At 39.7% G+C, this 23,311-nt stretch overlaps 1 protein-coding gene across 1 annotated transcript; it reads right to left on the reverse strand.

Annotated features, from left to right (window-relative positions):
- Positions 1-467: 467 nt before the first annotated feature.
- On the reverse strand, positions 468-23,061 carry LOC108269613 (RAS guanyl-releasing protein 1). Its single transcript, XM_053682670.1, has 16 exons — positions 22,885-23,061; positions 21,490-21,595; positions 18,940-19,002; positions 16,715-16,846; positions 16,394-16,547; positions 15,572-15,745; positions 14,634-14,750; positions 13,640-13,915; positions 9,933-10,013; positions 8,805-8,909; positions 6,898-7,007; positions 6,487-6,631; positions 6,349-6,385; positions 5,617-5,751; positions 4,196-4,488; positions 468-1,388 (listed from the first exon to the last, which is right to left on the reverse strand). The coding sequence occupies exons 1-16, from the start codon at positions 22,958-22,960 to the stop codon at positions 1,248-1,250; spliced, it is 2,145 nt and encodes a 714-aa protein (XP_053538645.1). The 5' UTR covers positions 22,961-23,061; the 3' UTR covers positions 468-1,247.
- Between the last annotated feature and the right edge of the window lie 250 nt (positions 23,062-23,311).

The raw sequence follows: 23,311 nt of genomic DNA on the forward strand, positions 1-23,311 counted from the left end.
GTGTTATTAACTTTATTTTACTTCGAGACTTACCTTTTCCTATACTGTTGCTCACCCAAAAATTGGGTGATATGATACAAAAGCTTATATGTTTTATGTTGTTTAACACATCTAGATGTGAACACCAGGAAATAAAAGCTGAAAACTCTCATCTTCATATCTATATTTCGATCTCAAACCCAAATGTCTTTGATGTATAGCACAAACAAATGAATTGGCCTTGCCATTCCAATAGGTTTGGAGGGGACTGTATGTATTTTAAACATTGCCATCTTTAAAAAAAAATGGACCAATTGGAGACTACTTTGCTATGTTTATATAGAAATTGCATTGTTTTATAGCCAAGAATTTTTTTTTCTTAATCGTTACTCTAATGATCACTAATCATATTATTTGTTTGGAACTAACCCTTCCAAACTAGCAGAAAGATCCCATAATGCAGTGCGACATGATTTAGACTCCTGAGCCAGCTATCTGCCAACAAACTGTCAATAACGCTGATGTTCATAAAGGGTCTACAAAATGACTAATAAATTAAACACAATACAAGGCTTATTGAGTCAGAGGAATGACTAATAATAATTATGCAAGACAGTATGTTTTTGTCTCTTAGCTACTGAGTCTGTTTTTCAAGTGAAATGTCATTTGAATGGTTTTCACTATTCCATCTTGTTAAGACTGCTAGTACCAGAAACATCACAGTTAATTAAATTTGGTATTAACTATGAAACAATTTATCTGTAAGTAGGTGAGACTGAACTTGGCATTGTATGTATTACACATACTAAGGTGTGTTACTAACCTGCCAGCTGTCCTTCTGTTCTATATCAGCTAATTAAAAGAAAACTGAGCACAGCAATGCCTTCTTTTCACAGATATCAGTGTCATTATACGGCGAGGAAGTGAAGATGCAGTAGCTCCTGTGTACTGGTATACAGTCTGAAACAGCAGAGCTGTTTAAATAAAAATGCACTTTAAAAAAAAAAAAAAAACTAATGAAATGCCCCAGATATCACACACCTAACAAATCATTATTAATAATAGATAAGTATAGTAGTGGTATAGAATGTATAGATGTAGATGTACAGAGGAATCTGCTTTAAAACAGAATGTGTTCAGAGAATTCGTGACCCTGAGTTCAAGTGAATTATGAACGTCATGAATATATTAGGGTAAAGTGGATCACTAGTCCATGAGGCCAGCGCTGTCCTGCATTTTGGGTTTTAACAAGCAAAAGGTTTACAAGATCAAGAAGATGAAGAGGAATCTTCGTCCACTGGACGGAGTGCATTCCGTTTCAAGAGTGTTTTTAGGATCTCCACCTCACGTTCGGCTTCTTTTAGCTTTCTCTTGAGCCTCTCATTGCTTGTCTGTAGGGACTGATTTTCCTAAACACACACACAAACACAAAATTATTCCACACGGTTTCACACTGTAAAAATGTATACACTGATCAGTCATGACATTAAAACCACTGACGGGTGACATGAATAACATTGTTACTTGTTACAATGGCACATATTAGGCAGCAAGTCAACAGTTAGTTCACGACTGGAAGCAGGAAAAGTGGGTCTTGAGGGGTGCTCCTGGTATGCAGTGGTTAGTGTGTACCAAAAGTGGTCCAGGGAAGGACAAATGGTGGTCTTATTCTTTTCGAGGTTCCAATTCATAGTGGAGCCATCGTGGTGGAAGGATTATTCGCTCAGCAGCATTATACTGAACGTTGCCCAGGGTGTGCCGGGGAGGCTCCTTCCACACACATTCACACACCCATTCATACACTACGGCCACTTTGGACATGCCAATCCGCCTACCATGCATGTCTTTGGACTGGGGGAGGAAACCCCCCCCGCAGCACGGGGAGAACATGCAAACTCCGCACACACGGTGGGAATCGAACCCCCAACACTGGAGGTGTGAGGCGAACATGCTAACCACTAAACCACCGTGCGCCCATGACAAATGGTGACCCGCCAACAGGGTCATGGGCACCCAAGTCTCACTGATATGCGTGTTGAGCAAAAGCTAGCCCCTCTGGTCCAATCCCACAGAAGAGGTACACGAGCACAAACTACTGAAAAAGTTCATGTAGGCTATGATGTGCACGGTGTCTTCTGACACATTTCTCTCAGCTTGCTGTGTATGGGGCTGTACAGCCGTAGAGTCAGAGTGCCCATGTTGACCCTTGCCTACAGTTGGCATGTGAGCATCAGAAATGGACTATGGATCAATGGAAGAAGGTAGCCTGGTCTGATGAATGATGTTTTCTTTAACATCATGTGGATTGCCAGGTGTGTGTGTCACTTTCCTGGGGAAGAGATGGCATCAAGATGCACTATGGGAAGAAGGGAAGCTTGCATGGGCAGTTTGATGCTCTGGGCAATGTTCTGCTGGGAAACCTTGGGTCCTGGCATTCATGTGGATGTTACTTTGACACATACCACCTACCTAAACATTGTTGCAGACAGTACCACCTAACTAAACGTTGCACACTGCAAAAATTGTCAGGAATGGTTTAGGGATCATGACAAAGAATTCAAGGTGTTGCATTGCCCAGAGCCATATCACCCTGCAGCTCTCACCTGGTTTCCAATGAAATTGAACAGGACTGACTGAGCCTGGCCAGTACCTGGATGGGAGACCTCCTGGGGAAAACTAAGGTTGCTGCTCTCAATCTGATTAATCTGTGGAATGTGCTACACAACAAGTCTGATCCACGGATGCCCCACCTCACAACTTACAGGATTTAAAGGATCTGCTGCTAACGTCTTGTTGCCAGAGACCACAGCACACCTTCAGAGGTCTTGTGGAGTCCATGCCTCAATGGGTCAAAGCTGTTTTTGTAGCACAAAGGGGACTTGCACAATATTAGGCATGTGATTTCAATGTTATGACTGATCAGTGTGTGTGTGTGTGTGTGTGTGTGTGTGTGCGCGTGTATGTATGTATGTATGTATGTGTATATGTGTATATATATACATATATATATATATATATATATATATATATATATATATATATATATATATATATATATATATATATATATATATATATATATATATATATATATATATATATCAATATCACAGAACCACTTGCACTACAAGATTACAGTGGCTAAATTAGAAAAGGAAAATCATGCAGACCCTTATGCTCTTTCAAAATGACTGTTATCTTTGCTGCCTCCAGGTCCATGGTTTGATCCTGAGCTTGGGTTACTGTTTATGTCCCAAAAACAAGCCAGTCTGTGAACGTGTGTGGGGTGCTCTGCAATAAATTGGTGTCCCATCCAGGATGTTTTCCTGCCTCACACCCAGTGTTCCTGGTATAGGCTTTGGATCCACTTCAACACTGACCAGAATAAAGCATACACTGAGAATGAACGAATGAATGAACTGGCATTTGTAAATATGAAACCAAGCATCACACATTCCGTCACCTTTCATACTCTCACACCTGCCACCGAGAGGATCCCTAAGCATTCCAAATGGTCTTGTGTGTTACTAATATTAGTAATCACTCACTCGCATATTCACTTTCAGTAACCACTTTATCCTGTCAGGGTCATGGTGGATCCGGAGACAATCTTGGGAACGCTGGGCATGAGGTGGGAGTACACATTGGACGGGACACCAGTACATCGCAGGACGCCATGCACACACAGTCACTCATTCATTAACACCTGGAGGCAATTTAGATTTGTCAGTCCACCATACTGACGTATTTTTGGGAGGAAACTGGGGAAACCTGGAGGAATCCAGGGTGGGGCGGCGGTAGAGCGGGTTGTCCACTAATCGTAGGGTTGGCTGTTCGATTCCCGGCCCACATGACTCCACATGCCGAAGTGTAGTTTGTGCAAGACACTGGACCCCAAGTTGCTCCTGAGGGCAAGTTAGCGCCTTGCATGACAGCTCTGCTACCATTGGTGTGTGAGTGAATGGGTGAATGAGAACCAGTGTAAAGTGCTTTTGGATAAAAGCGCTAAATAAGTGCAGACCATTTATCCCACACGGACACTGGGAGAACATGCAGGGGAACTCAACACAGTCACAGCTCAGGATTGAACCTAGGACCCTTCACCATAACTGAGATGATGGTATGTATTTTGTGTATTTTAAAATAAATTCCTTGCTAAGTAGTAAACAGAACCGGAAGAAGTATTTTTTAAAAATCCTGCTGAAACATCAATAACCTTCTCTAGAGCTTCGTAGCTGGGCTTGTTCTCGTCAGCAGGGTTAAGTGTGTTGTGAGTCTTGTTGGCACAGACTCGTTTGCGCTGAGGAACAGGGCTCGGGCATGGTGTGAGGGGACCGCTAGGACACAGCAAAGATGACTGCAAATGGCTGGATGATGGAGTTCCCTCTGTCTGAGTACTTCTGTGCACCATTATTGTTCTTGGTGCTGTGCTCGGACTGAACTGTTTGTGGCACTCAGAGTTGTCTGTTAGAGCATCAGGTGGATATACAAACCGAGTTTCATCGGACCCTGCAAAAAAAAAAAGAAAAAAGTTAAGAGTATTAAATTCAGAGTATAAAAAAAGAGTTAACAGTATTAAATTCAGTTGGGGCATCCAAAACGAAAAACCACTTCCTCAAAATTGTTGAACAGTTTTTATAGCCTGGTTCAATCCAAAACTGACCATCATCAATCATTTAAATCAGTGGTTCTCAACCAGGGGGCGCAAACTGTTTTCAAGAAAAAAAATACAGACAGGGCATCATTTGCATAGTCGTGTATATTTTATTGCTTTTCAAATAAAATGTGCTTAAATGAAAAACCCCGTGTTCCCTCTCTCTCTCTGTATTTTCTTTTTGCTGGGGAGAGGCGGAGTTTAGTCTGCCTTTTATCTAGCCATCCGTGCAGACCAGTGTTGCCAATTTAGCACCTTTTCAGACCCATTTAGCGAATTTTTTGAGGGGAAAAAAAACAGCGCCTAAAGACAAATCTAGTGACTTTTTGGACAAACATTAGCAACTTTCCAAATGTATCTAGTACTGTCCTGCAAGCGAGAGGTCTTGCCTTCCCGCTGCATTCACACCTCTCTCTGCGTCTGCTCTGTTCAGTGAGGGGCTGAGAGCCGGAGATTTAACAATGTCATGGATAATGAGACGCGCGCTTCGTGCCAATTTAAATCATTCATATGTGAATGTTTTTAGAACGCAAGACGAATGTAATGCAACATGTTTTACATGTAAAATAGTCCATGTTATTACAACCTAGTTCTCTTGTTCAAAGTAGTTACAGTGTTCAGAAACATTTTTGATCATTCATGATCCATACCTGTCCTTTATATAGTTTTATAAAAGTCATAAAAGTTATTTTAAAAAATCATAAAAGTTATGAAAAGTAACTTAAAAAAAATACAAAAACACACAAAAAAAAATCTATCTATCTAACAAATACACATTATAAGTTAGTTAGTTAGCTAGGTAGGTAGATAATCATTATACCTGGTCTCGCCCAATATTTGGGGGGGGTGCCACGTGATAGCGGGGGCTTTAGTTACAAAAGGTTGAGACGCTCTGATTTAAACCATAGCATATGTTGCTGATTCTTATATTTTTACTCATTATTTTTAAAAGTTTTATTGCTTTACACGTTCTGTTATCTCACCATCAGGCCCACGTGTTGAGGTATCTGGCGTATTAGAAGGTGGACTCCCGTCTGCACTGCTGCTTGGTTTGGCATTCTTTTTACACTCGAATGCTACCTGATCCTTGCAGGATTTATGGCAGTTCATTCCACAGTCTACAGAATCACAAGATAAGCAGTATAGACTTCCCAACTTATATGGCCAAACGTTAGTGGACACATGACCATCACACCCATATGTGCTTTTTGAATATCAATCAAGATTTAGTCCCAATATTTACTATTATAATAACATCCACTCTTCTGGGAATGCTTTCCACTAGATTTTGGAGTGTGGCTGTGGTGATTTGTGCTCATTCCCCAACAAGAGGACGGGCACTGATGTTGGGTGAGGAGGCCTGGGGTGCAGTCCAACACAAACATGTTCAGTGGGATTGAGGTGAGAGCTCTGTGCAGGCCATTCAAATTCTTTCATTGCAACCTTGGCAAACCATGTCTTCATGGAGCTCACTTTGTGCACAGGGGAAGTGTCATACTGGAACATTTTTGGGCTCATGAGATCCAGTGAAGGAAACTGCAATGCTAAAGCATACAAAGTCAGTTGTGTGCTTCCAACTTTGTCACAACAATTCGGGGAAGAACCACATATGGGTGTGATGGTCAGGTAACCACAAAGGTTATGCTTAGCTGTTTAAAATATAATAATATATTGACTGTCCACCATCATAAAATAGTAAAGGAATGACTGTTCACCTCTGCATCTGTAGCCTTGTTTAATGACGCCCCACAACTGCAACGCAATAAAAAAAAAAGAAAAGAATTTCAGTCTGACTCAGCAGAGCTGCTTGCTTCATAGCAGTATGATCTTTTCTGTATGTTAGTATGACTTACAAATCCTGAGCAGTTGTCACAGAAGGTAGGCCTCATGTATGTGGTTTCTTGGAAGTTGTGAGAAAAGCCTAGGCCGAGTTTGGAACAGATGACACTGGCCCGCATGAAATAAGCTGTGATCTCGTCTCTGCTGATGAGTCCGTCTCTGTATTGAGCAGCAAGGACAGTAAAAGCTGAGTAACTAATGTGAAAGTAAAGGTGAACTCACTGTTGGAAGTATTTCCTTTGGTACTGAGATGCACCATGCATGATAGAAGCAAGGAACAATGAACATTAAGTGACTCATAATTGGGATAATACCTTTGGCCATATAGTATTAACAGATCCTGTCAGATCCTATTAAAATTGTATTGTGCATACACAAACAAGGTCTAATTCTTGCTGCAATCTGTTTTCATTCTCGATACTCACTTGTCCTTGTCTGTAACACAGAATGAGAAAGGGAAGCTCGCAGCAATTTTCTCAAAGTCGTCGTGGGAGATGAAGCCCCTTTCGTCATGATCATAATTCATAAATACAGACTGCCGGAAAACAGACGCAAGGACCAGAAGAACATGTATGATTCCATGTATTCATATAGACATTTTGTTACTATAATAAACGAATAAAACTTTATAATCTACGGTAGTCAACCTCTGGCAAAAATGATGGAATCACCACACTTAGAGGATGTTCACCCGGATTTTTTACTTCGTAGCAAATAAACAAATCACGGCTATGACACACAACAATTTTTGTTTAATAACTGAACATTCTGGCTTTGTTAAATATACCTCAGACAAATGAAATTATTTCAATTAATGGCGCATTTTTTCAGATCAATGGAATCACATTGTAATTTGCATTTCTAAAACAATTACCAGCACAAGCCTAAAAATGCAGATGAGTCTGCAGTTAAAAGAGAGTGCTTACAGACCTTAACCTTGGATTTTTTAAAAGGAAACATTGCCCTAACAAGAGAGTTATCAATTGAAACAATGGAAAGGATCATTAAACTCCTTCAAGAAGGAAATCCAGAACGGAGTATGCTAAAAGATGTTGGTTATTCCCAGTCAGCTGTGTCTAAAATTTGGTGCAAGAATAAATAAAATGGGAAGGTTATAAAAGGAAAACATACGGATAGACCAAGGAAGATGTCACCGCATCAGGATAGAAAACTCAAAGCAATATGCCTTGAAAATAGAAAATGCACAACAACAAAAATGAAAAACAAATGAGCGGAAACAGGAGTCAGCGTTTGTGACAGGACTGTAAGAAATCGGCTGAAGGAAATGGGAGTTACGTATAGAAAAGCAAATGAAAACCAGCACTGACTCCTAAACAGAAGAAAACAAGGTTACAGTGGGCTAAAGAGAAGCGATCATGGAGCGTGGATGATTGGATAGAAGTGATATTCAGTGATGAATCACGAATCTGCATTGGCCAAGGAGATGATGCTGGAACGTTTGTCTGGTGCCATTTTAATAAAACATATAAAGATGACTGCCTGAAGTAAACAATCATATTTCCCCACTCATTTATGATATGGAGTTGCATAAAAGGACCAGGGGAGACCTCAAGAGTCAAGGCACAGGTGCACAGTGAAATTTTGGACACTTTTCTCATTCCATGAATAGAAAATAGGTTTTTTGATGATGAAGTCATTTTTCAGGAGGATAATGCATCTTACCCCAGAGCAGAGTGTTAAAGCTTTTCTTAAGGAAAGGCAGATCATCTCAATGACACAGCCAGCAAACAGTCCAGATCTCAAATCCGATTGAAAATTTATGGTGGAAATTTTTTAAAATTGGTCCGTGACAACGCTCCATCCTGGAAAGCGCTATTCGAGAAAGTTGGAACCAGGAGATGGAGAATATTGTTTTTCATTAGTCCATGCCTCAAAGAATTCAGGCCAGGCCATACGTCAAAGCCAGAGGAGGAACAACAATGTACTAAGTGTAATTTTTTTGTTGATGATTCCATATATTTTTTACCTATTTTATCTGGGAAAAAAAAACATTAATTAAAACAATGTAATTTCATTAGTTTGAAGTATGTTTCAGGAAACCTGAATGTTCAGCTATTAAACAAAAATTGTTTTGTCATATCTGTGATTTGTTTATTTGCTACGAAGTAAAACAAAAATCTGGGTGAACATCCTGTAAGTGTGGTGATTCCATCATTTTTGCCAGGGGTTGTATATGAATAGAAACAATCTTATAAGATGGTTGAAAAAAATAGCCTAAGTATGTAGACATTTTCTTGAAAAACCTAATGCACTCTTTTCAAAGGCAGGGAACAATCAAAGAAATTGCGTTTATGGCTCATGCAACACTCACATCGACCATTCTCTGAACATGTTTGCTGATGGTTTTGGGATCTGGCTTGGGAGCAACGCCTGAAGCCCAGTCCACCACCACAGGGGGTCTGTAAGGAGTTGCTGGCTGATGGAGAACAACAAAAAAAAAAATAGATATAAAATACCCTAAACTGATTTGTGATGATTAGTTTTTTGGTTCCTACTTTGACCTATGGAGAAGATTCCATGCCAGAGTAAACTGCAACCACACCAGTGGAAAATACAATACACAAAAAGAGTTGCTTTTCATTAATGACATGCAGAAACTGTATCACACTGAAAAGCAAACGCTTTCATCACTCTTGCGTTACATGACCTCTTCAGCAGGGGACTGCTTGTTTTTTTCTTTTTTTTTTTTAAAGAATTAATTGCTGACTTGTGTTTCCTCCCCCAGTCTAAAGATGTGCTGTAGGCTGACTGGCCTACAATCTAAATTGTCCATAGTGTGTGAAAGGGTGTGTGAATGTGCGTGTGATGGGTTGGGACCCCGGCCAGGGTGTCCCTCTGCCTTGTACCCTGAGTCTCCTGGGATAGGCTCCATACTCCCCGTGACCCTGTGTAGGGTATGGAAAATGGATGGGATAGCTGACTTGTCTTGAGTCTTGTAAATGTGAATGTAATTCCCTATTGCACTGCGTTTCACTTTCTTCGGGGCACACTGAAATGCAACCACTGTCTGAAGAAGTATTAGGTGGCATTGTTGTTAAAACAGTATCGTTTTCCAGGAGGAGCTTTCATCCATATAAAGACTGTCTTATTGACTCACTGTTTCTTCATTGCCACTGCATTGATTGTTGAAATCTAAACCAAGCTTTTCACAATTACAACTAAAAATGAAGTGTTAAAACAAATACATACAGCTTCCAGTAAGACTTAGGAGTTACGTACATCACCATTTGTTTACAGCTTACATTAGGACGTTAGGTGTTGTCACCATTTGCATCATATTTCAACGTTTATCATTGGTGTGATTGGATTTTGCTCTGGCACAGAATCTTCCCCATGGTTATCCGCAGAGTGAGCGGTCTTAATAACGTCCAACATTAAAACCTCTAACACTTTCATTTATTACAAATCCGAAACACACAAAGTTTGCAGCTGCACTCACAGGTGCTCTGTGGTTCCTCGGCTCTCTCGCGTAGGACAGCTCGTAGATTTCATCCTCGGTGTAGTATAGGTCAAGAGACAGCTGTGTGGGAGAACCAGCAAAACATTACTTAGTCATCCTTCAAGAGAAACACTGCACGCTGAATTCAATTCTTAAGGTTTTCACCTTCCTTGTCTGTAACCATGTAAAACACCCGCACATCTCACTGCCTCCAATAACAAGACAGAGGTCAGAGGAAAAAAAATAATACTTCAGAAATCAGTTTGTACAATTGCTTAAAGCAAAAATGGTTTTGTTTAATTCTACAGAGAGCTACTGTATATGAGATTTTTTTTTAAAAAAATTATATGATGCACCATTTTCTAATGCCACCGAAGAGCATGTAATACTTTTGAGCTTGTATACAGTATAGTGTATTTTATGAGATTACTGAGTGCATTTACCTGTAAACTCTGGGGGAAAATAAATAAATAAATAAATTATACATTTAGGTTGTAAGCTAAGAGCATGTGAACTATTATGTTTCTTGTATATTGTCTGTGTTTGTGTATACACACAATATCTCACAAAAGTGAGTACCCCTCACATTTTTGTAAATATTTGATTATATCTTTTCATGTGACAACACTGAAGAAATGACACTTTGCTACAATGTAAAGTAGTGAGTGTACAGCTTGTATAACAGTGTAAATTTGCTGTCCCCTCAAAATAACTCAACACACAGCCATTAATGTCTAAACCGCTAGCAACAAAAGTGAGTACACCCCTAAGTGAAAATGTCCAAATTGGGCCCAAAGTGTCAATATTTTGTGTGGCCACCATTATTTTCCAGCACTGCCTTAACCCTCTTGGGCATGGAGTTCACCAGAGCTTCACAGGTTGCCGCTGGAGTCCTCTTCCACTCCTCCATGACGACATCACGGCGCTGGTGGATGTTAGAGACCTTGTGCTCTTCCACCTTCCGTTTGAGGATGCCCCACAGATGCGCAATAGGATTTAGGTCTGGAGACATGCTTGGCCAGTCCATCACCTTCACCCTCAGTTTCTTTAGCAAGGCAGTGGTTGTCTTGGAGGTGTGTTTGGGGTCGTTATCATGTTGGAATACTGCCATGTGGCCCAGTCTCCGAAGGGAGGGGATCATGCTCTGCTTCAGTATGTCACAGTACATGTTAGGATTCATGGTTCCCTCAATGAACTCTAGCTCCCCAGTGCCGGCAGCACTCATGCAGCCCCAGACCATGACACTCCCACCACCATGCTTGGCGAGGCCTGTTCTGAGTGGAACCTGTTAAACCGCTGTATGGTCTTGGCCACCGTGCTGCAGATCAGTGTCAGGGTCTCGACAATCTTCTTATAGCCTAGGCCATCTTTATGTAGAGCAACAATTCTTTTTTTCAGATCCTCAGAGAGTTCTCTGCCATGAGGTGCCATGTTGAACTTCCTGTGTCCAGTATGAGGGAGTGTGAGAGCGATGACACCAAATTTAACACACCTGCTCCCCATTCACACCTGAGACCTTGTAACACTAACAAGTCACATGACACCGGGGAGGGAAAATGGCTAATAGGGCCCAATTTGGACATTTTCACTTAGGGGTGTACTCACTTTTGTTGCCAGCGGTTTAGACATTAATGGCTGCGTGTCGAGTTATTTTGAGGGGACAGCAAATTTACACTGTTACACAAGCTGTACACTCACTACTTTACATTGTAGCAAAGTGTCATTTCTTCAGTGTTGTTACATGAAAAGATATAATCAAATATTTACAAAAATGTGAGAGGTGTACTCACTTTTGTGAGACATTGTACACATACATACGTATATGTATATGTGCTTGCCGTTGTTTCTCTTATTACAAAAAAAAGAAAAAAAATATACAGATTGGAGTTCTGGTTTCAACCTGAAAGTAAATGGGGGAAAGAAAACTTAAAATAACTGGACTTTCTGAATATGAAACAAAAAGTTGATTTTAGTGGGCCAGTGGTAGCTCAGTGGTTAAGATGTTGGACTACTGCTTGGAAGGTCATGAGTTCAAAATCCCAGCACTGCCAAACTGCCATTGCTGGGCCCTTGAGCGAGGCCCTTAACCTTCAAATGATCAGTTGTATAAATGAGAAAAATGTAAGTCGCTCTGGATAAGGGGCTTTCTGCCAAATGCCGTAAAAGTTCTGGGTCCACTCCTATTTTCTATCTACACCACATCTCTAGGGGAGGTGATTGAGTCTCATGACTTCTCATATCATTGCTATGCTGATGACACCCAGCTCCATTTGTCCTTCCAGCCTGACGATCCATCCCTCTCTGCACGCATCTCTGCTTGCCTTTCGGACATCTCGGTCTGGATGAAGGAATACCATCTTAAACTTAACCTGGCAAAATCTGAGCTTCTCGTCATCCCAGCCTGTCCCTCAATCAACCACAACCTCACTGTACAGCTCGGCTCACTCACACTCATGCCAACCAGGACAGCCAGGAACCTTGGGGTGATTCTTGATAATGGCTTGACCTTTGCAGACCATATCTCAGCAACTGCAAGGTCCTGTAGGTTCATCCTTTACAACATCAAGAAAATCCGACCCTACATCAACAAACAGGCTACACAGATTCTAGTCCAGGCTCTTGTTATCTCTAAACTGGACTACTGCAACTCACTGCTTTCAGGCCTCCCAGCCAGCTCCATCAAACCCCTTCAGATGATTCAGAATGCTGCGGCGTGCCTCGTCTTCAACCAGTCCAAGAGAACCCATGTCACACCCCTCTTCATCTCCCTCCACTGGCTTCCTGTAGCTGCCCGCATCAAGTTCAAGGCCTTGATGCTCACCTACAAGACCTTGTCAGGAACAGCACCCTCCTACCTCAACTCTCTCCTGAAGGCCTACGTTCCCTCTCGCAATCTGCGATCGATTAGCGACCGACGTTTAGCAGTTCCAACTCAGCGTGGCGCAAGGTCCCTTTCCAGAACCTTCACACTAACTGTTCCTCAGTGGTGGAATGCACTTCCAATCTCAATCCGGACTGCAGAATCTCTCACCATCTTCAAAAAACAGCTAAAGACCCACCTCTTCAATGAACACTTAACCAACTCATTAAAAAAACAAAAAAAACAAATTGCACTTACACCTCTACTCTGCACTTTGCTTCTTCTGGAATTCAAGTAATGGATCTCGTATGGTAGCACTTATTGTATTGTTCTCTGCTTGATATATCGCTTTGCTTGTATCTTTCTCATTTGTAAGTCGCTTTGGATAAAAGCGTCTGCTAAGTGCATAAATGTAATGTAAATCTAATTTCATATTTTATTCCAGTTCGTATTTGTGTCTCATGTTTTCATCAATATTCTTTATATTGCTAATTAAAATGAACATACAATATATTAGGTATTTTCAAATTTTTGTTTGTTTGTTTGTTGTTGTTGTTTTTTTTGTTTTTGTTTTTTAACATGTGTATTGCTATAAAGAGGTGGAATGGGTTAATGAGACATACACCGATCAGCCATAACATGCAATGGCACCTGTCAAGGGATGGGATACACAGTATTAGGCAGCAAGTGAACAGTCAGTTCTCGATGTTGATGTGTTAGAAGCAGAAAAAATAGGCCAGCGTAAGCATCTGAGCGATTTTGACAAGGGCCAGATTGTACTGGCTAGACGACTGATCAGTGTACGTTCCTAAGCACGTCGTGTATAGAAGATAAAGCTAGTACTGACTGTCAGTAAGTGCACTAAGTCTTTGTTTGCATCCAGGAGTGGTGGATTCTGCTGCAGTTGGATGAGTTCATTTATGTGGTTGTAGAGGGCCTGAAGTTTCTGCACATTGATCTTGCCGTTGTCCATGTAGTCAGTCATGGCCTCGTTCACAGCAATCAAGTCTTTCAGATGGACGCCCAAGATAGGAATCTTGAAGCCTGTAGATCTGCTGTATGCTTGTCTGTAATTCTCGTAGTTTCGAGATGATGAGAGCAGATCAGTCATTTCATTCAGAACCTGTGGAGAAAAAGAGCCTTGAGCAACTCACTCTCTGGACCTGTCTGATTCATCCTGATGCTCTACTTCTGGTGCTTCTGCAGTCTCTGCTATTGCGGATAGTCCTGCATGGATACGCTACAGATTTCTTCTTCCCCAAAAGAGTTTATTCTCAAGTCTCACCCTTCTTTCAGTAGCTAATCTCACCTGAATACTGTAAACTGTATCTTCTAAGAACTGCTGCTGTAATCATAAAGACTGATGCTCTTACAGAACATCCTTTCAACACAATACAGGCTTTATACATTAACATTATATATTCTCATGCTATCTCAGGGAGTTTTTCCTTGCCACTGCTGCTTCTGGTTTGCTCATTAGGGATCTAAATCTACATATCAATTTCTGTAAAGCTTACTTGTGACAATTTCTATGATTAAAATAAAATGTAACGAATTAAATTCCAGGTCAGGTACTCCTAGGTAATGTAGGACCAACACAAACACATGTAGACACATAGAGTTGAGGCTTAAAAGGAAAGAATAGTTTTATATTATGATATTATGACACTTTTAGATCCGTTTTCTCACAAGTACTTCAGTACCTGAGTTAATCGTTAGCTTTGTTAGCAATTGAAGTTCAAGTTCTAAGTGAAACCTATCAGTGAAATATGACCATACTATGATTTCAAATTTTTTCCACATGTCCATGAAATTTCAGAATGTCCAGGTGGATATCATACCTTGGTGGTTTCATTTGGCACGTGTGTACACGTGTCTTTCAGTCGGGAAATAGATGTGTGACAGAGGCCTCCCACCACAGCCATAAGAGAGTTAAAGTTCTGCATCTGCTGGAGGTTCTGCAGCAGTGGAACACAAAAGATTATCAAAACAAATATTAATAAGTGTGTATGGATGTGCCTGTTTGTGATTTTTCTTGCTACATGGAAATCAAAAGCAACACATGACATTTTGGATGTTCAATATATGGGAGATACCGTTGCTTAGCACAACGGGACATTCCATTGTGGGTTTTCCCGACATCTGATAAAGATACTCATTACGTGTTTTAGATTACTGGCAGAGTTTGGAGTCTAGATCTTATTAATTTCTCAAGAACACATGGCTTTGGTGTGAGTCTGAGTCTTAGTGTTCAGAGTATTTTGAGGTCTCAGTAGCTGGTAATCACCGCCTCTTTCCAGCATACTGCAGGTGATAATCATCTCTTTCCACATGCAGTATCATCACGAACACAGGAAATTCCCCATTCCTTTCGTACATTTGAGCATTTCTCAAATGACAGATGACAGTACAATTATACTAATTACAGCATAACAACACAAAACAACAGTGAAATGAGTACAGTCCTGTGCTTAAAGTGGGCCGGTACTTGCTGATACACAGTTGCAGCACATCTGTGTTTTGCTCTTGTAAATACCAAAAAGTTGTTCTTTTTTCCGTACCAGTACCACATGCACTAACATGACAAAAATGGGATTACCAGCACTTATTTTTTCCACTTCAAGCACTGCTACCATTACAATCATTAGTAATCTATGACACATCTACAGGATTTGCTTGAATATTTCCTCTTGACTCCAACTTAATCAATAATGGTTAATGAATCCGATTCATTAAAAGTTGGAGGTGGAAGAACATCCTGAAATGCGGAGCATGTTACCTGCGCTACATAGATGAACTTGGTGAAAACCTCGGCTCGGAGCTGAGAGGTTGGTCGACTGAGCACCATGAGCTGTACCCACTGGGAGATACCATTGCACAGTGCAATGGAACGCTCCATCGTGGGGTTCTCTGACAAACACTCATTTCGGATATATTTCTGGTAATCTGCAAACTGAAATAAATGACAAGCCTTACATGTGTATGAACTTACTAATACTAATCATTGGTGTGTTTATTAGTGGTCATCTTGAGTAAATGAATAAAGGCCCATTCACACCAAGGACGATATCTATAACGATACAGTTCTAAAAATCGTTCTAAATATAAAAGAATAGCAGATTCCACACCACGACTATAACTATAACGGCACAGAGAAACGATATCGGTGGAATCACTTTCAGAACGATTTTCTCCAAAAAACATTGACAGCCAATCAGAATCCATCCTTCTTTAAAGAGCTCGAGGATTTAAAGCAGCAGACAGCATAACTGCAGTGAATAAACAGAATGATATCGTGTGTTGGTGTGAACACTAATATAGCTATCGTTATAGTTATCTTTTATAGTTAACGCTCTTGGTGTGAATTTCTTTTTAAGAAAAAAAAATCAAGGAACCTTGAAATTTTATTATACTTGAAACGTATACCATTTCTTAATATTTGTTTCTGAATAAATAGGTATAATTGAATACCCAATCCCCCCCCCCCCATCCTTTTATTATGGTTTTCACAAATGAATAGACATTGATGTAGTCAGGTAGATTCGTACTGCGAGATAAAGAGCGCATTTGACCATTTTACCTTTGTGCAAAAAGTACTCACAGATATCCTGCAGAAAGATTTGAACTCCAAGTAGGTGAGATGTTCTGCTAACTCCACTGGCTCCAAATGATCGAAGAGCAATGACACTTTCCTCTTCCTGCTGCTTCTTACCTTGATTTTCTGACTGGCTTTCTGAGACCACACTCGGTCACCCCTAAATCAGATCAGATACAAGCATTCATTTAGTATTTCTTTGCAATAAAATCAATATTCAGAGAAAGATGGAGTTTTATTTATTTATTATTATTTAAAGTATCGTGTGAATTTTGTTTCAACAGTAAATTATATGAAAGCAAGAATTGATATTATTACAACACTGACATCCACTTGGTTTGCAGTAAAGGGCAGAGATTCTCCTGTCCATGTTCCCTCATAAGCTCCTTAAATTGCTCCACCGTTTCTGCCAGAGAGCTGTGCAACTGGAACATGGTCCAGAACTCACTTATCCAATACCTATAGAGAAAATATGCACAGTGAGGTCTGTTTTCTTTTGATCAGCTTTACTCCTTCACATTTCAGATGCGATCACTGTCAGATCTAACACGGCATTAACATCCTAAAGAGTTTCAGCTTGTCAAATGCTGTTTTGTCAAGGGGGGGGGAAAAAGGTTTAAATTAAGTAAGTGAGCTGTTTAAAGCTGCTTAGAGCAGAACGATGGGCGCACAGTGGCTTAGTGGTTAGTACGTTCGCCTCACACCTCCAGGGTCGGGGGTTTGATTCACAGTGGGGCCCTGTGTGTGCAGAGTTTACATGTTCTCCCCGTGCTGCGTGGATTTCCTCCGGGTACTCCGGTTTCCTCCCCCAAGTCCAAAGACATGCATGGTAGGTGGATTGGCGTTTCCAAAGTGTCCATATGGGTGTGTGAGTGTGTATGTGTGTATGGGTTCCAAAGTGTATGAATGGGTGTGTGAGTGTGTATGTGATTGTGTGCCCTGCGATGGATTGGCTCCAGGGTGTACCCCGCCTTGTGCCCGATGCCCCCTGGGATAGGCTCCAGGTTTCCCTGTGACCCTGAGAAGGATAAGTGGTATAGAAGATGGATCTATGGATAGAGCAGAACATCTGAGCTTGTGACTGACTTTCTGCTCCTATGGATGGTCCCAAATGCATACTCTAGAGATGTGCACCCAATCAAGACTTAAATTAGTCTTTATAAGTTTACATGCAGCAGAAAAAAAACAGATTTTAGTTAAATTAGACATTCAGCAACCTTAAACATACCACAAAGCTGTGTGAGATGTTATTAGGATAAGAATTACACAGTGCTGCAGTATGGGTGCTTTGCACCAATAAGGATTAAATGAAGCACAGTTTAGAGTGAATCTAGGATTTGTTGATCTGGGCTTTATTTAAATCAAGTTGTGTTGAACCACTTAATTTTAAACACAGATTAACAAATCGGGGATTAGAAATCTAATCTGCGATTAAAACCTCCATTTCTGATTAACTTTCTCCACCATGATGGATTCGCCATTCACAACATTGCGGCAGTGCATGTGGATTTCAAAAACGTGGAACTATATGAATTCTCCAGTGTAACTAAACAGCAGCAATGTAGCTCTTTCATTTCCACTTGAGCGACTACAAAGGGATTTCAAGTTTGAATGTAAAAAAAATTCAAAGTGCCGTTATTAACTGCTCATTCGCATAACCGATACAAGCTGAGAAAATGAAAAAATTTGAATAAAAAAATTAAAAATCTCAGTTTAAAGTGATGGAGCAACAAGATTATAGTTAATCCAGATTTATTCTGAAATTAAATCCAGGATTAACGTGATGTTTTAAATGTAAACCTGCTTATTTTTAGACAAGGTTTAAAGTTTGGTGCAAAAGAATTATTAGATAAACCTTGGTTTAATCTAGATTTAAGCTTAATCCTTATTGGTGCAACCCACCCTGTCTGTAATAAAATGGCCTGTTCAGTCATGAGACCTTAACCTAATTTAAACTGCCAGATTAAAGGTCCTATTTTTGGAATATCTTGCATGCCCTCAAAATGAATAGAGCTAGTCTTTAATATGTTTAATTATTGCAAAAGAAAGAAGTAATAATTTTTAAAAATGGCATGTGAGTGGGCATGGGCAGTGTGTATGGTCTACAACACTGCACAATAATCGTGCGTGATTAAAATTTAGTTATTAATATCAAACGATGTCACACGTATACAATGTTTTAAAGTCTAAGATTATTTCATTAATAAAAGATCAAGCGGACAGTGCTGAGATATAGAGGACCACTGTAGACAAAACATATTACTGTTCATCTTCTGTGTTTATGATTTTATCACTAGGTCATATTTCACTAACAGGGCAAACAGTAATGTTAGCTTGCTAATATTTGCTAATATAGAGCAAACCTGCATTCTCAGTGTGCTGCTACTTGACATATACCAGTATTCAGTTATGAAAGATTATGTTTTGTAGACAAATATCAAGATGCCTATTACGGTCCTTTATATTGAAAAAGCTAATAGTCAGTGCAAGTGGTTTGTTCAAGATAAGGACAGATTAACAATACTTCTGTTGTTGACAAGAGGAGAACCTACCGAATGAAATAGCATATTTTCAGGCACGCTGCAGACTTTTCATCCTCCAGTGTATTTTTAAAGGTAAAGAATACAATTTAAGGAATGTAATCAAGAAAATGGAAAACAAGGGACACAGTAAGTTGACACTGAAGAACGTTTTTTAAATTTGAAATACTCTCTGTAGTTAAAGAAGAACTGAAGTGTTTTTGTTTTAAATAACATACAATGCTAAAGCAACAACCTGGCTATTCTAAATGTTTACAGTTTACAGGGACCTCCACTAATATTGGCACCCTTGGTAAATATGAGTGAAGAAGGCTGTGAAAATTTGTCTTTATTGTTTAACCTTTTGATCTTTTGTTAAAATAATTCACAAAAACACTCTGCTCTCATGGATATCAAACAATTGCAAACACAACACAGGTTTATATATATATATATATATATATATATATATATATATATATATATATATATATATATATATATATATATATATATAACCCTTTTGTTAAATATATGTGTGCAACAATTATTGGCACCTCTATGAATTCATATCAGAAAAATATATCTGAAGTATATTCCCATTAATATTAAAAAAAAAAAAATTAGTTCACCTGGGTGACTAGGAACAGGAAATTGTTCAACCATGGCAATGGTTGAATGTTTCACAGGGGTATAAATATGAGGTAACACATAAGCCAAATTCCCTTAGCCATTCATAACAATGGGTAAGACCAAGGAATATAGCTGTGATGTGCAGCAAAAGGTTGTTCAGCTTCAAAAAATGAGAAATGGCTATAAGAAAATAGTACAAGCATTGAAAATGCCCATTTCGATCATCAGGGCAATAATTAAGAAGTTCCAGTCAACTGGAAATATTATGACTCAACCTAGAATTGTACGTGTCTATATTGTCTCAACACACTGTAAAGAGGATGCTCCAAGGACCTGGACATTTTGTTAGGATACATGGCATCATGGACAGATATTAAATGAAAACCTGACTGCCTCTGCCAGAAAGCTTAAAATGGGCTGTGGCTGGATCTTCCAGCAGGATAATGATCCAAAACATACATCAAAATCAACACAAAAATGGTTTACTGACCACAAAATGAAGGTCCTGCCATGGCCATCCCAGTCCACTGACCTGAAACCCATAGAAAACCTGTGGGATGACCTGAAGAGGAGAGTCCACCAGCATGGACCTCAACATTTGAAGGATCTGGAGAGATTCTGTATAGAGGAATGGTCTCAGATCCCCTGCCATGTATTCTCCAACCTCATCAGGCATTATAGGAGAACACTCAGAGCTGTTATCTTGGCAAAGGGAGGTAGCACAAAGTATTGACTATAAGGGTGCCCATAATTTTGGCACACATATATTTAACAAATTTTTTATTTATTTATTTATATTGATAAACCGCATTTTATTTGCAATTGTTTGATATCCGGGTATTTTTGTGAATTTTTCAAACAAAAGATCAAAAGGTTAAACAATAAAGACAATTTTTTCACAGCCTTCTTTGCTCATATTTACCAAGGGTGCCAATATTAATGGAGGGCACTGTATGTATTCATTACTGGTATACATTACATTAATTCCTCATATGAGTACATTTAGTATGAGAGTAAACAGGTAAATGAATAAATGTACAGTATATTACACTTAAAGTTGTATAACATAGTGATGATCAGCACTGAGAGTGTGTGTTCTTCCCCATTTTTGTTTAATGTAAAGCCTAATATGAACCAAGAACCCCCCACAAGAATAACCTAATATTACCTAATTCTCTCTCTCTCTCTCTCTCTCTCTCTCTCTCTCTCTCTCTGTCTCTCTCTCTCTCTGTCTCTCTCTCTCTCTCTCTCTGTCTCTCTCTCTCTCTGTCTCTCTCTCTCTCTCACACACACACCCCTGAGATAGTGATCTGACTCTTCCTGATCAATCCTGATGCCCCACTTCTGCTAGGAGGATCCGTCACCTGAAAATCATTCGCTATACTGCTGAAGATAGCCCTGCATGTATAGCCTAAAGTTCACCATGAGATTACAGTACATGTTATACACAGATACCCTTTAGATGACTGTGGATGTTCTTCCTTTAATAGTCTGAAGACCGCAATTGCTATAAACAGTTTATACTTAAGTCTCCATCATTGAACATTTAATAACTTCAGTTTGATACGATATACTCTAATGATGCGCATACTCAAGTTCCTTGTAATGCACTGTTTGACTCTATAGTATACAGTTATAGAAGAGAAATGATTTATGATCACACTGTCCAGTGTCACCCAGATGAAGTTGGGTTCCTTTCAACGTTTCTTCCTCTTGTTGCCTCAGGGAGTTTTTCCTTGCCACCACTGCCTCGGCCTTACTCATTAGAGATCAATTTTATGTAAATTTTATATCTGTATATGTTTATATCTATATTTTATTTCTGTAAAGCTGCTGTGTGACCATGTCCATTATTAAAAGCACTATAGAAATAAAATTGAACTGAATTGAATTTATTGAACAACAACAACAACAAATAAGACTTTTTGATTGTCTGAATTGAAAGGATATAGGATAATCAGCTTGTCCAGCAGATCTTTGGAGGACAGTAGTAATCTGTGCATGGTGAGGGTGATGTTCAGAAGATGGTTGCTGTGGCAAACATTACCATCGTCATCTGTAGAAGAAAAAATTTCAAGAAGACATATGCACAAGACACAAGTGCAACCCACTGAGTCTAATATGTTCCCATGTTAATGAATCGTTGTCCTGCAAGCTTCATATCTGAGCATAATCTTACGTACCAATTTTGACCACATTCGGATGAGCAAAAACATGTCATTAGGGGTCAGGGGTTGGAATCCCACGTCCATCCTGTGTGTGTGTATGGAGTTTGCATGGGCTCCAGGATCCCCGTGACTTGTGTAGGATAAGCAGTATATAAAATGGATGGATGGATGACACATTAATCAAGTCATGCGGGGGAGGGAAACATCAGCAGATATTTAAGCCAATTAATTCATTTACTTGTCACTCACTTGTTGAATTTTTGCTCACACTGACATGTCACACATCGTCAGTGCACCATTCTGTATTACACACTCTATGTGTGTTTTATTTCCTTCTCTTTGCACTTGTCTTGTGACGAGTGGGTGTGATGTAGGGCGCATGATGTCATGCTATTGATTCAGCCCTCGCAGAGCTTCAAAGACTGACCATTATCTGAGAGGCCTCATTCGGAGCATTGACCTTTCTGAAAAATGCAGTGGCTTCCAGGTAATTGTGTCAGTTGTGTTGGATTCTTTCACCCTTCAAAAGGCTGCTAAACCACAGGAAGCTTTCTGATGTGAGAATTGAGCACCAAGACCTGCCAGAATTACATTTGAACTCGTACTACAACACTAGCATCAGCTTCTCAAATGCAAGTTAATTAAGCCAAATGTTTTATCTGATTTATTGCAGTGACTCTGTGTGGACATTTTGCTAAACACACATTCACACACGCTACAGACCATTTGGAAATGCCGATCAGCCTAAAATTGGATGCTGAGGCAGGAATCAAACCCCCAACCCCAGAGGTGCAAGGCAAACATGCTTATAAGCAAGGCATAATGTTTACATTTAAAATAAGATGTTAAAAAAAATTATACAAAGAAAACTGACTATTGTATGATCATTATACACTAGAAAAATATATAACCAACAAAGTCCAACAACACCACACAATAGCTATTTACTTGCAAATCTTCTGAACATTTTCACACAAGGCACCAATTAGAGCTACAAGGAAACCCGACACAATTTACTCTACGTTTATTTCTTTCAAAGTGTTTAATATTCCTCCATTCATACAGACATCCAAACAAGCTCATGCAGTACATTACTGGCTGAAACGAATAGATCATTTCTTTGTAGAACGCTGCAGGAACATCAACACAAGTCAGCAGAAGGAAATGGATCACATACCGAATGACTGGATGCTTGCCTGAATGAGTTCCTCCCAGGAAGCTCCTTTAGTAAACGGTCCCAGAGTGCTGCTCATAATTGTCTGTGTCCTGACTGTAATTGGGCAAACTGAATAGTTGAGCAGTAGATCCAGAGCGTGGATGTAAACAGCACAGAGATGTCTATGTCCATTCCAGTGGAATGAACATACAAGTGGGGGAAAGAAGCTACGCTCTGGGTGTGTGTGTGTGTGTGTGTGTGTGTGTGTGTGTGTGTGTGTGTGTGTGTGTGTGTGTGTGTGCGCACATACAACTGAGTGAGTGAGCACACAGATTGATGTTTTCTATCAATAAAATGCTGGTTTGAAAAATAATAAAATAAAAAATCCCATATCATTATTGATCAAAACGCTTGAATAGAGAATAAAATATAAAATAGAAGAGACAGA

This window comes from Ictalurus punctatus, chromosome 9, assembly GCF_001660625.3.
Source record: "Ictalurus punctatus breed USDA103 chromosome 9, Coco_2.0, whole genome shotgun sequence".
In the NCBI taxonomy this organism is placed as follows: domain Eukaryota; kingdom Metazoa; phylum Chordata; class Actinopteri; order Siluriformes; family Ictaluridae; genus Ictalurus; species Ictalurus punctatus.